At 41.9% G+C, this 15649-nt stretch overlaps 1 protein-coding gene across 5 annotated transcripts in view; it reads right to left on the reverse strand.

Moving 5' to 3' along the window:
- Nucleotides 1-2612: 2612 nt before the first annotated feature.
- LHFPL2 (LHFPL tetraspan subfamily member 2) overlaps nucleotides 2613-15649 on the reverse strand; it is a 166793-nt gene continuing 153756 nt past the window's right edge. For all 5 annotated transcript variants that reach the window (XM_045496457.1, XM_045496467.1, XM_045496430.1 and 2 more), the window contains one exon: nucleotides 2613-6662. In XM_045496457.1, the coding sequence (XP_045352413.1) occupies nucleotides 6406-6662 (257 nt within the window). In that variant the 3' untranslated portion in view covers nucleotides 2613-6405. The remainder of the gene's footprint in view (nucleotides 6663-15649) is intronic.

A 15649-nucleotide genomic window follows, 5' to 3' on the forward strand; every position in this document is an offset into this window, starting at 1 on the left:
CAAGAAAAAAATTGCAGCATGTACTTTTGAAGTCTCCACATCAAGGCCTGGCTCTGTGATGTGTGGGTGAGTACCTGCTGTACCGTTACCAAATGGTCTTTGGCATTTGTGTTTATGTTTGGAGAAACTTTAGTTGAGGTCAAATTCTTATTAGGTTAACTATGAAGAAAATGGGCTTTTTAGCTAATAATAATAGCTGCTTATCCTGGATGAGAGGTTGTTTATAACAAAATAAGAACTATGAAACCACTATTTGTATTACCGCTGTCATATACCTAATGAATTTTTAGTGGCCGTTTTCAGGATTGAGTGAATTGAGACATGTGGTGTCCTCTTCAAAGGTATGAAAAACTACCAGGTCTTTCTCTGAAAAGGGAGGAGAGAGCAGTTTTTGTCAGTTGTCAGCTTATGGTCTTTTTGGAATGGTACTTGGAAGTTACTCTGAGACTTACCTACACAGAGATGTTGGTGTTCCCCCACGGTTTGTATTGGCCTTCTTTTCACCATGTACCTTCGAGGTGAAGGAATCTACAGCTGTTTGAGAATATATAGACTTGGGTGTCAAAACTGTCTTTGAGCCTTGGCTTTGCCACTTTGTAGCTTTTTAACCTAAATTATTCAACTTCAGTTAAGTTGCTTGAGTAACAACTTATCTGTAACATGAGAATAATTTCCTTTTCATTGAGTTTTGATGAATAAATGAATTATATTAAGTGCTTAAGACAGTACATGCGCAGAGAAACTGCACAGCAATTGAGAACTTTTATATTCCATCGTGTGTATTGATGACTTCCAGATCTCTTTGTATAACTTGGTCTTCTCGCCATATCCTATTCCGGACTGCACACAGGACTTCTCCACTGGCAGCCTAAGCTGAACCTTCCCACCTTTACTGTTTCTGCTCCTCTTGGATTTCTAATCTTGGCAACAGCATCACTTTTCACCCAGTGCCCAATTTAAATAGGAAGTCACTCTGGACTCTCTCCTCCTCTCTTTCCACACCCCCTCCCACTTCTGACTAGTCACCAAGCTGTCCATTTTTTTTCCAAAACCTATCTAATTCATCTTACAGTTTTCACCATCACCTGCCTTAATTCAGGCTTTGTTCTCTTGCGAATAGGTCAAAGTGGTATCCCCCTTGGACATTTGGTTGACTGCTTGCCTATAGATGTTAGATTTTTCTGTATATTTTACTATAAAAAGCCAAAGAGCTGCACATATCTACATGTTATTTGGTTGACTTTTCCTTCCCATGTGGTTTTACTGCTTCCTCTTATTTATGCTTTTATCTACATCCTGTATTCCTCAGCAAAATGAGCAGTTTTCAATTTAAAGACTTATCTTGTAGAACTCTATGTGGTGAGGAAGAAGCTGCAAGGAAGAAGATAGTAGTAGGGACAGCAATTGCATGGCCCCAGCCAAATGATTAAGCAGCTGACATGGACTCTGAAATAAAGACAGTTACTGGTTCTTGCTGCTTTGAAGAGGAGGCTAAAAGTTTGCTTTGATGTTGTTTTTATCCTTTAGTGTTGCAGAGTTGAAAAGATGGTGAATTATTGGAAATTCCTGAAAACACCCACTTAAAAATAAATGTCCAAGATAGTCATGACTGTTCTTAAGTAGTTTTAATGTTAAGCAAAGACTTTAAGGAGAGCTAGGAGTAAGCTGAATGTAGTGTTCAGAGAGATCAATCATGAGAAGCTGATCCAGTAGCAGAATTGCTAGGTAAAAACTAAGGATGAAATGGGAAGCAATTATGAGGATTCTCCAGCCTCTGCTGGCATGTAAAGTCAGGGTCCTTTCTCTTTTGGATTAAAGATGTGATAGTTGAAAAAGCAACCAAAAATTTCCAATTTTGCTTGAGGTATTTAGATAACTTGTTTGGAATATTTTTTCTTGAGTGATTCGAATAATTTTGTCAGCTTTTAATTTTTACTTCTGTCAGAAACCTAGCAGGTTTCAGGTATGTTTAGAAGGCAAAGCATAAATGTTGTTTCAGCTGTTATGGGTCCTCAATCAGAAAAGAAATAGCCATTTTTGTTTATTCTGTCAGATAAGTGCTTCATGGGATATGGAGAGTTGAATCAGAGTTTATGAAATAGGTTGTGTCATCTTTCAATTAATAAATTAGAATTCTCCTTCTTGATAAGGCTTGTTATGGGCAGGATTACCTTCAAGAAATGTGGATGTGGAACTGTTCCACAACTGGCTTTTCATATTGGAAGAGACGGTGCCCTTCATCTGACTTTCTTCCTTGTCATTATTACACATATTTCTTTGTAAAGCCTTTGTAATACTTAGAAGCATTTTCATATTTCTTAAATTTACTATAAAATTTAAGATATTTGTATAGTATTTGAGAGGTCCCCCCCCCCATTTATATTGATGCTTCTCCAAGGAAGAAATGTGTACTTAATATTAAAGTTAAAGCTAACCTAAGGTAGGGATATATGTTACTAGTGAATGGAATAAAGTACCTGAATATTTTTTCCTATTGTTAATATTACATATAAATTAGGGTTTATCATAAAATTTGACTGGTAGATGTTTTCTTGAGAAACTTGTATATATCCCATTGAAACCAATAGACTTAAACTTGAAAAGAATCAGGATGAGTTTCCAAAATCTGGTTTAATTAAGATCTGGGGAGGGGAGGGCACTGTGAAATACATATGCACAAGAACCTAATCAATGCTAGACAGACAATGTATTAGTTTACAATACAATAGGATAATCACAAATTTGAAGGCTCAAATTGAGTCCATTAGCGGTAAATACAATTTTCTATTTGGCTCAAGTGGCTACTGAATATCAAGTGATGCTGAGTTCCTCCAAAGCACCTAATGAACCCCCAGCCTTGGAAGGAGTTTCACCACAGTCTCAGAAGAAATCCCAGTCATGCCTTTAACTCTTTTGGCCCTTGGGAGTCATTGCTGCCCCAGTACAAATACAGGCCAGGGATTTCTAGTGGCCACATGTTATTGCACAGAGATGTCTGTTCTAAGCCAGACTCTTATGGCTACAAAGGTGTGAGAGCAGCCCTTAAATAGTGGTCTAGCATTAACGTGGTCTATCAAAGCGTGTTAAGAAATAGCTCCTTAGTGATTATGTACCAGCTACTAGTTATCACACTAACAGAAAAGGCAACATGGCAGCTTCACATTTCACATGAAAGACTAGCATTCACTGGGCCTGGTGCTGGCTTAATTTTCATGTAAATCTAGTGATTATTTTAATTTAGACCCAGGAATAAATGATTCCATACCAGTCTTGTCTTCACATCGGTTTGTGTAGCATTTAAATTGTTACGGGTTAATGACTAGGCCATGAAGGCAAAAAATGTTTATCTCTCCTTTGCCAAAACAGAAACAATCCCTGTTCTGACTCCTGTCCAGTTTCCAAAAAAAAAAACAAAACATACATACACCTTTGTTATTGCACATCTTTCACACAGACTTGTGTATGTATAATATACATATATATTTTTTAAATATGCTACACATAAAAAAAGACTATGGCACTTTACATGTTTAACAAAGATCGTTACACCACAGAGGTTTGAAAACTATACAAAAACCCTTACACAATGAATGTAACATTGTTGAATTAGCACACAGGTTTAAAAAAATCCACAGAATCCAAGGCAGATATTTCTGCCTTCTTGGAGTTCATTGAGAAGCCCAGCCCATCACAAAACTTTAAGCGCAGATGCAGGCAAAAATAAATAAGACTTTTCTGGTAGTAGTAATGGTCCAGGTGTATTAGACTTTGAGACTGAGGTGATGAGGTGATTGATATTAATTACCAAAGTGTGGGTCAACACATTCCTCATATTCAGTGGTTTTTAAACAGCTGTACAGTTTTGGTGTAGACTAGCATGATTTTAATGGTCCATTTTCCCCAAAGCCTAGCTAATGGACTGAAGGTTTAAAAGGCCCAACATTACTTCTTACTCTGTCTCTGCTAGAGAAATTCCATCTCTGATTACTAAGTCAGCATTTAAGTAGTTTTTAGTGGTTTGGGGTTATGTGTGTGTGCATGTGCTTTGTTTTCTGTAGCATTCAGACTGATGGAGTAGAACACTGGCCAAGTAAGGTCTACACTTGTGACTACTGTTATCAGGGTGTTCCAGAGATACATCACCACCTAAGCCGAAGAGCAATCAGACAGTAAAGATGATGGACATGCTCAGAGGAGTGTCAGGGCTCAGGACTTGAACTTGTCTGTAAGAAGGAAAGTTAGAGTATAAAATTAGTGTTACGGAATTAGGAAATGGGTTCTCTATTTTTTACAGCAAAAAATAGAGTGAATCTTCTGATAAAAGGAATTTTTTTTTTTTTAATGAAAATTACTGCTCAGGTTTAAAAAGTAGCTACTATGGGCATTGAGGCTTGGTGAGAGCATATAAATGCACAGTCAGGGACAGAAGCCCTGTCCATTGGCTGCTGTAACCTATTTCTGTGTGGTGTTCGATAGGATTGTTTCCTGAGGCTGTACCGAGGGCTGCTATGAGGATACCTATTTACCCCTTCTCTTTTCAAAAGAAGTCCTAGGACTACATCTTGATTATTTTGAACTTTGGTCGAACACTGGTGAACTCATTAAGGCCGGGTTCTACACCACCACCCCTCCTGCCCTTAGCTTTTAATTTGTGTGACAGGATGATTTGTGGTATAGACCAGAGGCCAGAAGGGAATCAAACTTCATTCACTCCATTCCATCTACGTATAAAGCAGTTATTTGTTTTGCACCAAGGCATGGTTTTAGAGTCAGCCTGAAGATGATTCACTGGGGCAAGGTCGTAAAATCTGAATCAGGGTTCTATGCCTGATGGCACTTAGAATACAATACCTTACACAGAGCAGGTGCAGAGTAAATTATTTGTTAAGCTTTCAAAACAAAGCAAGCTGTCACGTGAGCAGATTCATAAGCCCAAATAGACCTATCCTTTTAATTCTTCCAGAAATCTCACAGGTCCAACTCCACTTGCTTAAATTTCTGAATCATTCTGCAGTTCTGAAGCTTCGGGCAATACCCAACTGGGTTCTTGCCACTGAGATCATTCCAAAGTAAATTTAAAGTGATGGCTAATACCATTTTTCTCAATCCATTTTATTGGCAACTTACAGAAACTAGATTAAAGTCTCCTGAATCCTTTTTAATAGTGGTGTTCCATTATTTTTGTAAACAGTTACAGGCAGGTGCTTTAAGCTGGGTTTCGCTCTCATTTTTGTATTAACTTTCTACTCTGTGCATTTTTGGGTATGAAGCCTTTGATGCAAATTACCCATTGCAGTAATTTTAATGTTATTTTAGTCTGCTTTCAGGATCAATACCAGTAACTGGAGAAACTTGACTTAGATGACTAGCTCCTTTTTTCCTGCAAAGAATGTCATTCAGTTGCTGCTGGGGTTGGAAATACAGCTGACTACCACATGGTTACCAGTGGGAAGAGGTCTCCCCACAAGTGCTGAGATTCTGGCAAGTTCTCCCACTGTACATCTGAATGAGCCACAGCTGGCCTAGAGATCTCTGTTCCTGGAATGAGGAAACAGGGTGAGGTTTCCTTTGGCAGTCAAAGCTCAATCCTAACCCTAGGAGAAAAACATGTGATCTCCATTGGAAGAGGAGACTGGGCCAGTACTGGTGCTAGCCTGACTGCTGGGAAGTGGAATGAGTTTGTCTTCACTAGCAGGATTTTCTTCTTTATTCTCATGATCATACAAGTCCTTATTCTTTCCTTAGTCAAATTTCTAAAATCTTGGAATTACAGTTCAATAGATCTACCTTACTCTGGAATTCAGCCTAGAATAAGTTCCATAACAGCATTCCACACTGACCTGCTCACCCCTTGGTCAGCTAATTAAGAGGCAGTGTCTTGTATGCCCTTGAGCACACATCCCTATCCCCAGTAAGCATGCAGTCTTCATTTTTAGTCTCTGAGAAAACTTGGAAGAACTAGGAGGAGACAAAAACACCAACCCCCAAACCTCATTCTGAGGCAGAGATGCTCACAGGCATGCAGCCTTGTGGCAGAAACACATCTCAAAATAGCCTGAAAATCTAGCTCATAATCTCTGTTACCAGAAGAACTGCGGCCTTAATGGTTTAGATCATTATCCTTTGTTGAGCCTTGGGGGAGATGGAGTCAGACAGACTTGTCAACTTGTGTCAGGCTTCATGCAGTATTTTTATATTCCATCTCTGACATTTTGCACTGTGGTCCTCGAGTGCCATCACTTAGCTGACTGTTGCCTCTCATTGGTCCTGTTAAGGCTCAAGGCTGTGGAATGTAGGCTTTGGTAGATAAAGGCTAGTTCTTCACTTGACTCAGATGATGAAACCAGAGGGGTGCTGTTTCACAAGGTTACATAGGTAGAAAGTGGCATTTGTGTCTCTTCCAAACTAAAGGAGGCATATAAGGCTTTTCCCCTCTTCAATTTCTTCCTGTACTTTGTCACTGGAGGTTGCAATTTCTGCTTGTGCGGAGAAGACAGCACAGATGAAGGTGAGGACTGTGCCTCCGATGGCGGTGTAAAAGGCCCAGCCCAAGGAGCAGTCTCCGGGTTTGTAGGCCGATGCATAGTGTCCACAGTAGCCTATGGCCTTCTGGCAGCCCCAGCCAGCAGGGTAGAGTATCAAACCCAGAATAAGGAACAGTCCTGCAGGGCAGAAGAGAAGACAGGTGAGAACCTCCCCTGGCTTTACGGTATAAAGTGAATAACTGTACAGATAGGTTGTAATTGTTACTGATATCCCTGCTTTGGGCGATGGCATCTGTTTTGCAGTATCAAGTGTCAGGGACTGTTTTACGCAACTAATCCGACCTGATCAAGAAATCTCATCCCTTTCTTAGAAATATTTTTAGCCTCTTTTATATGTACTGGAATGTGAACTCAGTAATTTCTAGAAAAGCAAATCAAACTTATTTTTTCTTCCCACAAAGCTCTTATAGCACTGAGCATTTTCCTATAGGTCTAAGGCAGACATTGGCAAACTAAGGCCCACAAGTGAAATGCGGACTTGGTTCTATAAATAAAGTTTTATTGGAACATACCCTGTGACCATTCATTTTATGGACTTTGCCTGTGGCTGCTTTGGTGCTGGAAAAGCAGAGTAAGTAATTTCTACAGACCCTAGGGCGAGAAAGATCTAAAATATTTACTATCTGGAATTTTGCAGGAAAAGTTTGCCAACCCCTGTTTTTTTTTTTTTTTCTTTTTTAACATTTTTATTTATTTTTGAGACAGAGAGAGACAGAGCATGAATGGCGGAGGGGCAGAGAGAGAAGGAGACACAGAATCGGAAGCAGGCTCCAGGCTCTGAGCCATCAGCCCAGAGCCCGATGTGGGGCTCGAACCCACAGACCGTGAGATCGTGACCTGAGCTGAAGTCGGACGCTTAACCGACTGAGCCACCCAGGCGCCCCATGCCAACCCCTGTTCTAAGGAAATTCACACAGAACCATGGTTAAATTGCAAGAGACCAGATCTTAACCTGAAAGCCTATGAGGAGTCTTTTTGTTGGCATTCACCAACAACCGACTGCATACCCAAGTCAGAGATTTCTATACTTATATAAGCATTTAGAAACACACCGCAGGGGCTCCTGGGTGGCTCAGTTGGTTGAGGGCCTGGCTTTGGTTGAGGGCCTGGCTTTGGCTCAGGTCCTGATCTTGCAGTTCGTGAGTTTGAGCCCTGCAGCGGGCTCTGTACTGACACCTCAGAGCCTAGAGCCTGCTTTGGATTCTGTGTCTCCCTCTCTCTGCCCCTTTCCCACTCATGCTCTGTCTCTTTCTGCCTCTCAGAAAATGAACAAACATTAAAAAAAATTTTTTTTTAATTAAAAAAAAAAAACACACTACAAACTTCAGAATTGTTTTGTCTGAATTCTTTTAGAATGCTTTTAAATGAATTTGGCCCTGAGTAGACACTAATAAGCTCTGTTGCCACTTTGCTGACCCCACCACCCTATCATTAAATGTCCATTTTTCTGTTCCTTATGGCTTCACTGCTGTGTAACTGAGAGTTCTCTTGCCAGCTCTAGGAGTTGAGGACTAAGGCAAAGCAAGTGAGACAAAGTGTAAGGAGACCATCACTTTCAGGGGTCTCCCTGTGGGAGAGAGAGAGTGCATTGCCTGTCCCCCTCTAGCCCTGGCTACCAGTCCCACACCAGAAGCTGCTCATAAGGAAGTCCAGAACCTGAAATGACAAAGGCAACAGAGGGCCCCAAATCTTACCTAATGAAACTTTCTCGGTAGAAAGAATGCCGCAAGAGGATGGCTTTATTTTATGTGGCAGGAGAAAAAAAGTTTTCTCTGCAAAATGACACCTGTATAATCAAGATTGCTAATTTATATCCCCCAAAAGCTTTTTCAGATACCTTGCAGTGGCAATTCTATCCTCCTCATTTAATCTTGGTTCTAAATTCTGTCTTCCTACCTTTACTGAAATTCTCTGGGTTTACCACACCAAAGCTTCCAAGTCATTACAGCAACTTTCCCACAAAAAAGAACGTGACTGAACCCGTGGTAGTATTAGGTTTGAACAAGATCAAGGGCTGTGTTTCAAACCACAGATCACAACTTTCATAGTTCTGTCTTCATCCTATGATGACATCTTCTCACCAAGCATGGCATTTCATGTCTGATTTTGGATCTGACCATCCCTGCTTCCCTAATTAATTCCATTGTTCTACTCTGGAGGCCTTAGAGGACTTTCTAGCAGGGATGGAATAGAGGGAACTGGTTCCTCTGTTCACTGTCTGAAGAAGGGTGCTTCAAAAATGAAGTCTTTCCAACCCTGCAACCCTTTATTTCTCCATAGGTCAGAGTGTTAGAAAGTAGGTAGAGAAATGCCCTCCACAGTCAGATGCATAAGTGAAAGGAGCTAATTCCCCCAAGGATAAGGCCAGGCCGCCAGTGAAGAATGTGTTGGTACTCTAGAATATGCAAGGTCTTAGCAAAGACTCACTAAATTAAGAGGTAGGTCAGTTAATAGTTACAAGCTCTGAGTTCAGGGTATGATAGAGGTTTGAACCCAAGCTTTTGCCATTTAAGACTGGTGCCCTTAGAAAAAAATCTCTTTTGTCTGATTATGATTCCTCACCTGTAAAAATGGCTAATCCTTAACTCATAAAATAGTTGTGAATGTTAAAAGCACCTCAAAAATACTTTCCATGTCCCTAATAGTAATGGCAGTAACAAAACTGGAACAGACTAACAGCTGACAATAGGTGAAAGCCTTTGGCAGATCCCTCCTATGTAAAAGCAGTTTAAAGTTCACCAGTTATGAATAAGCAAATCCGTTCAATTTTGAGGGTATATTTTGAAAGGTGTAGTAATTGGGTGGGGAGGAGGGGAGAACCCAAGCTACAACTTAATAACCTTGGAAGAATATATATACTCTCCTCCATCGGAACATACTTTACTCAGCTGGGGAGATCTAAAATTACTGAGCAAATTCTTTTGTATTTCAAAGGGCCTATGATAAAGCCTGATTAATCTCCATCTCATTCCCTAGGAAACTTCACCCAAGGAACATGGAACTTTGGTAGTCTCCACCCACAGGTACTAAGTTACCACCCTGGAAATGGTGAGGGACCATGGCTGAGACTTCTGCAAGGATTCAGAGACTCTCTGGCATGGAGGCTCTATGGTCAAGCTCTAGGCAAGGGAGCCTAATTAGCTGCTTGTCCCTATAAAAGACCCGAGTGTTCATATTTAAATTGTGGCTCTGATTAAATATTAATTATGTATATCATTTTATTATTGGGCTTAAGCCACATAAGTAATGTTTTTTAATATGATCAAGACAGAAAGCATAGAGTTTGCCTTTACACAGGGATGGAGTTGGTTTTAGGACATAAAAAATACCTTAATTTGGCTATTTCAGATCCTTGTGGGAAGTAGGCAGTTTCAAAATAATTAAATAATACAGTCTTTATTTTAATATCAGATCCCTCTTCACCAAGCAGTCACAAACATTCACTCCAACACTGCTCCTTAGTGCTTCTAGCTGTTCCCCTTTCTAATAGCTCAGCTAAGGTTCTAGAAGTGCATCAGCCCAGCTTAAAATCCTGTGGCAGCTACTGGCCAATTTGTGAATAAGGACAGCAGGGAGGCTTTTCTTAACATAGAAGGGTGCCATGCTTATGAGTTTGTCCAAAGCCTCAGCTTGAATATTTATAAGCCCACAGGGCAGTCCACGTGGGAGGGTAAAAAAAGTGGACCCTGGTATTTCTGCAAGCCCCGGTGGGTGCCATCTGTGCTGAAACCACAGGCTGCCACCCAGGGCAGCCAGCCTAGACAAACACAAGAGGGCCTTAACCAGATTCTCAGAGGGGGGAAATGGCTACCATGTACCTTGCCCTGGCTTTTGGGATCTCTCCTCCCAACACTCATCAGAGTTGCTACTAGCACAGTTAATGCCATGAAAATGCAAGACCTACATCTCATTGAGAGAAAGGAAACAGTGGGCCTTTGGGTAAGCAAAAAAAAAAAAAAGTCCCGTTTTTCTTCTCTCTGGTATTTACACACAGGCTCACTACCAAAGGAATTCCAGAAAGTTTAATGATTCAGGTGGCCCTCTGCAGTGACTGCCACGCTTAGTCCCTACCTTACAATGTCCTAACTCCACTGCTCTCAGGCCCAGTGCATCTTATGAGCAGCCTGGGCCCTAACAAGCATTCCTTAGCACTGAAACACCACTCTAACAGATTTTTTTTGCTTGTTAATAAAAGTGAGAAACAGATCCATTAGGGTTCCCCATCTCAGAGTAAAATCCAGCTTTCTCTTTCTGTCTTTGGCCTTCAAGGCCCTGTCATCCAGCTCCCTATTACCTGTTCAAACTGACCCCTGCCTGCCTTTGTAACCCTGTGCTCTCTGCTCCAGCCTCACCAGCCAGAGGGCTTTTTCACGGACATCCAGCCATGCTCGAGCCTTTGCACTTGCTATTCCTCTTCCCAGCAGTGTCTTCCTTCCAGATGGCTTTTAGGCTACAGATGCCACCATGGTAGTGTGGCCTTCCATTCCAATCTATTTAAAATTCCAACCCTGTATCTCCCCACTGTCCTTGCTTTATTTCTCCTTAGCATTTATGATTACTAACATAGAATATATTACTTTGAATCATATGAAACTTTGAATATTTGACCATTTGTGACCCCAAAAAAATGGACATAAAATGTAGTTCAACCTACTATATTACTTTGTTTCCATCTCCATCCTAGAGTTTAAACTCCAAGAGGGCAGGGACTTCTGTATTATGTGGTTAAGCACTATGAAGCCAGGACTCAGAATAGTGCTGGGAACATAGTTAAGCCTGTAATAAAATATCTCTAAACCATGGTGCATCCCGTGAAAACCATTTAAAAAAAACTTGACAGATACCAGTCAATAAGAATGAAATGTGCCAGCAGGAAAGAAAATGACGACTCTTGGTTTTTGGTTTATCCTGTCACACTGTCCTGTTGCAGGTCTATGAATCCCAGTGTTTAGAAGCAAACTTAAGCCCTGACCTTCAAAATAGGCTTAATGATACCAGCTAATGAGACAGAATTAAAGTCTTAAACAGGCACGTCAGACAACAGGCAGAAGAATATAGTAAGACCTACCAAGTCTGCTGCATATTGGGAATGGTTCTTCTGGTCCTCAATTTGGAGTATACCACCCAGGGGCACTCAGCTTGGTTGTGGGTTATAGCTAGAGACCAAATGGCAGGTGAAGTGTGCTCTGGAGTGAGTTTAACATAAGAGCCATGCCAGAAAATGGTCTGATCTTCCTCTGCCGCTATTAAAAAAGTAGTTTCTGAAGTTAGGTCAGCCCGTAGTTGTCTCTGAGGTCTATCACCTTGCCCTAAAGCATTACTGTTTGGGGAGAGGGGTGATAGAGAAAGGGACTAGGCCAGTGGGCCTTTGCTTTTCTTCTGACTGGCCTATCTCCCCATGTGCCTGGTTGAGCAGTGATTGGCCCAGCTGGGAGGAAGAAAAGCAGGGAGAATGATACTCCCCAGCGACCAAAGAAAACAGCTAGCACTGAAAGAGGAAGTCACTCAGAGGGCTGATAACCTCTGCCATGGCTCAACTTGTTAGAACGGTACCCGAGAAGGTACCGTTTTCTACAACTTTAAAAGATATCCTCATCTCTGCACCCCATCTCCTCTCTTGCTAGCAGCCTCCCAGTTTGTTGCCCCAAGAGGATTAGAAGATGCCAGCATCTGCTCATCATGGGGTCACCTGGGGATGACTTAACTTTGGGGAAGAAAAAAAAAGAAAAGAAACTGGTGGTTAGTTACTTGGACTACCCAAGACGCCACCACAGGCCGGAGACAGAGCCCTGACAAGCCCAGTGAGGCCAACCACACGGTGTCAGTTCTCTCATGATGTATCACATGAGCTATCACAATGCAATGCCCACCACACCCCTCTGCTGTTTTAGTAATATCTACCCCTACCTGGATGGAGCTTTCAGATTCAACCCTGGATTCCCAGCCGTGTGATCTTGCTGCATAGGAGTTTTCAGTCTCTGTGGTCAACCTAAACATGTGGTTTGGATTTAACTCAAATAATTAAACTACATGAGCTCTAAGAGGATAGGAGCTATGTCTTATTACAGCATTTTCAGTGCCTAAAATCTAGAAGGTTCTAAAAAAAAAAAAAACATGAATGAAATGCATCAAGAAGAGTAAAGTCCTCACCCTCTTGCTTTGTGACCCACATTCATTGACTGTGATTAGACCAACCACAGAGTTGTATATCTTATGTAATTTTTGGACTATTGCCCTGGAATCAAATAATGATAGCAAATGTACATTTTAAGGAAATCCTTTAGGTGGGAAGACGAACATCTCCATAATCCTGCCAAGCCCCCAAATTTAGAAAGACTAGGAGTTGCTGAATATAATAAATAATACTTTACTTGAGCTGAAGATGACTACCTCACGTTTTATGAGATGCCAGGAATGGGGGAGCCCAGTCTGAACCATAGCTCTTTAGTCTGTGGAGGAAGTGAAGAAAGTCTCCATGCTGTTTCAGTCTCTCCTTGGCTGTTAGAGCATCGCCTCCTTCCCTCAAGATCAACCACACAATTGTCACTCTTTCACCACCAGCTGGCCAAGGGTATGGACTCAAGGTTTCTTGTCTTTTGTGGGTCACCCACCATTTTTGTGGAAGAAAGCCATTTTTCCTGGGCTGAAAACATCAGAACCAAAGGCCGGCTCCTCCTCTACAGAAAAACAAGTGGGTCTTTGGGCATCACGTTCCTACCTCCTCTTCAGACAGGCTTCCAGACAAAACTGCCAAGACAGGCTAGACCTTAGTTTGCAAAGCAATTTTCTAAGGACAGGAAGAAAAGAAGGCCGTCTGTTACTGCTACTGTCAACCTGTAGTGAGGCCCCCAGCGAGGGACACAACAGTGAGCCTCCACTACATTGTAATCAAGAAGCTCATTCTAAAGCTATGAAATATCCTAATCTCTCTGGAGAGTGAGCACACAGCAGATAGTTGACAGTAGGCTTACTAGCTTTAGATAAATTTGGGTTCCAATTAGGAGTCACGGGGAGTGTGTGATGAGTATATACCATGTACTTGTCCTGCTGCCCGACACAGTCCAGGGGCCACAGCAGGGGTAGAGGACTGGGGTCATGTAGGGTTTCATAGGCTTTTTTTTTTTTTTAATTTTTTTTTTTATTTTTGGGACAGAGAGAGACAGAGCATGAACGGGGGAGGGGCAGAGAGAGAGGGAGACACAGAATCGGAAACAGGCTCCAGGCTCTGAGCCATCAGCCCAGAGCCCGACGCGGGGCTCGAACTCACGGACCGCGAGATCGTGACCTGGCTGAAGTCGGACGCTTAACCGACTGCGCCACCCAGGCGCCCCGGGTTTCATAGGCTTTAAATGCTTTTAGGCCAGTAATCCTCAAGGAATCTGGTCACACCACACATATCACCATTCCCTGAACAAGGGGCCTTATATTCCTGCCGACCCCTTGGGTAGTCATCTACCTGGAAATATCCCCTGTCCCCCAATTCAGATGTCCCCTCCATGTGAAACATGTGTCATCACTTCCTGCCAGAATGGTATTCTCTGTGTGCTTTCACTACCCTGTGCATATTCCTCTTCAGCTCTTTATCACATTGTTATTTTTGTATATTTATTCAACAGCTATTTACTGAGTTCTCTCCTCAGTGCCAGTCATTATACTCAGCCCTCAGGATACAGCAATACCCTGGTAGGACTCTGAGCCCCTTGAGGGCAGAAAATTTTATTTCTTAGTATACATCACAATTTTGTCTTAGTGTTTACCACAAGCCTGATGGGTGTGTCACAGTTAACTTTGGATAACAGAGGTCAAAAGTTCAATTTACTTCTTTGAAATAGCCACTGACTCTTCTAGGAACACAGCTGGGGACCCCTTTCAGGTCTACCCTGTGACTCAGAGGTCTGGGATGTGGACCTAGCTTAGCCTGTCTCCAGGTTTTGTGGACCCAGCTCAGTTCACCACAGCACAATGCCAGGAGGCTGCCCCTGACACCACACCCCTACACCTCATTCCCTTTCTCCAAGGCAGCCATCTCTCTAACAAGAAGCAAGGCAAGTAAGACCAGAGAATGACTGACTGGCTTCTAGTATCCCAGCCCCATTCTAGGACTTGAGCTGAAGATGACTACCTCACGTTTTATGAGCATTCCAGGCTTATGGGGAACTCCAATCAGCAAGTTCAAAAAGTACCGACAGTAAAGGATTAAAGCAAAACAGTCCTGCTTGCAAGAATTTTAGCTCATCTGCCATGTTGGCTTTTTCTCCTCAGCATCCTTTGCTGTTCTTCCTTAACTTTCCAATATCTTAACTCTAGAGTGCCCGAGGCTCAATCCTTTGTCCTCTTCTCTGTATTCTCCTCATTGATCACACTTGGTCCCATGGCTTTAAATACTCTAGGCTCTCATCTCCAGATGTGCATATCCAATTGTCTACCTGATCTCTACTTGGATGTCTAACAAGGTACTTGAAAATTATGTGCAAACCTAACTCTTGTCCCTCCCCACTTCACAAGCTTATCTTTGCTCTGTGGACTTCATATCTGCAAATAGGAGTTCAGTTCTTACACCCGCTCAGGCCAAAAACCTCAGCATCATTGTTGACTCTGCTCTCTCTCTCAGAGTCCACAGCTCTCTATCAGCAAGGCCTATGAGCCTTCCTTCTAACTGTTCTCTGGACCTGGAAAGCTCCTTCTCCTGATTACCCATAGGGCTGACTCCTTTATCTCCTTTTAAGTCTTTAAATCTGTTCTCCCTGAATTCTATGCTGACTAGCCTATTTCATATTAGAATCTGTCCTCTTATCATCCCAGCATACCTAACCTCTCTTACCCTGGCTACACCTTTTTTTCTTCTGTAGCATCCATCACCTTTTAATATACTAAATAATTTACTTATTTGGTTTACTGTGTCTCTGCCATCTTCAGTGTAAATTGCATGAAGAGAAAGAACTTAGGTTATTCTTTATCCCAATTGACTAGAACAATGTAAGACATATAAAAGGTGCTCAGTAAATATTTGTGGGATGGATGAAAAGACAGTGCTGTGATGCAGATGTCACATCTTAAAGAAAACTAATATAACATACTTGACAAGTTTTTTTTTTTTTTTAATT

Source organism: Leopardus geoffroyi, chromosome A1 (genome assembly GCF_018350155.1).
Source record: "Leopardus geoffroyi isolate Oge1 chromosome A1, O.geoffroyi_Oge1_pat1.0, whole genome shotgun sequence".
Taxonomy (NCBI): Eukaryota; Metazoa; Chordata; class Mammalia; order Carnivora; family Felidae; genus Leopardus; species Leopardus geoffroyi.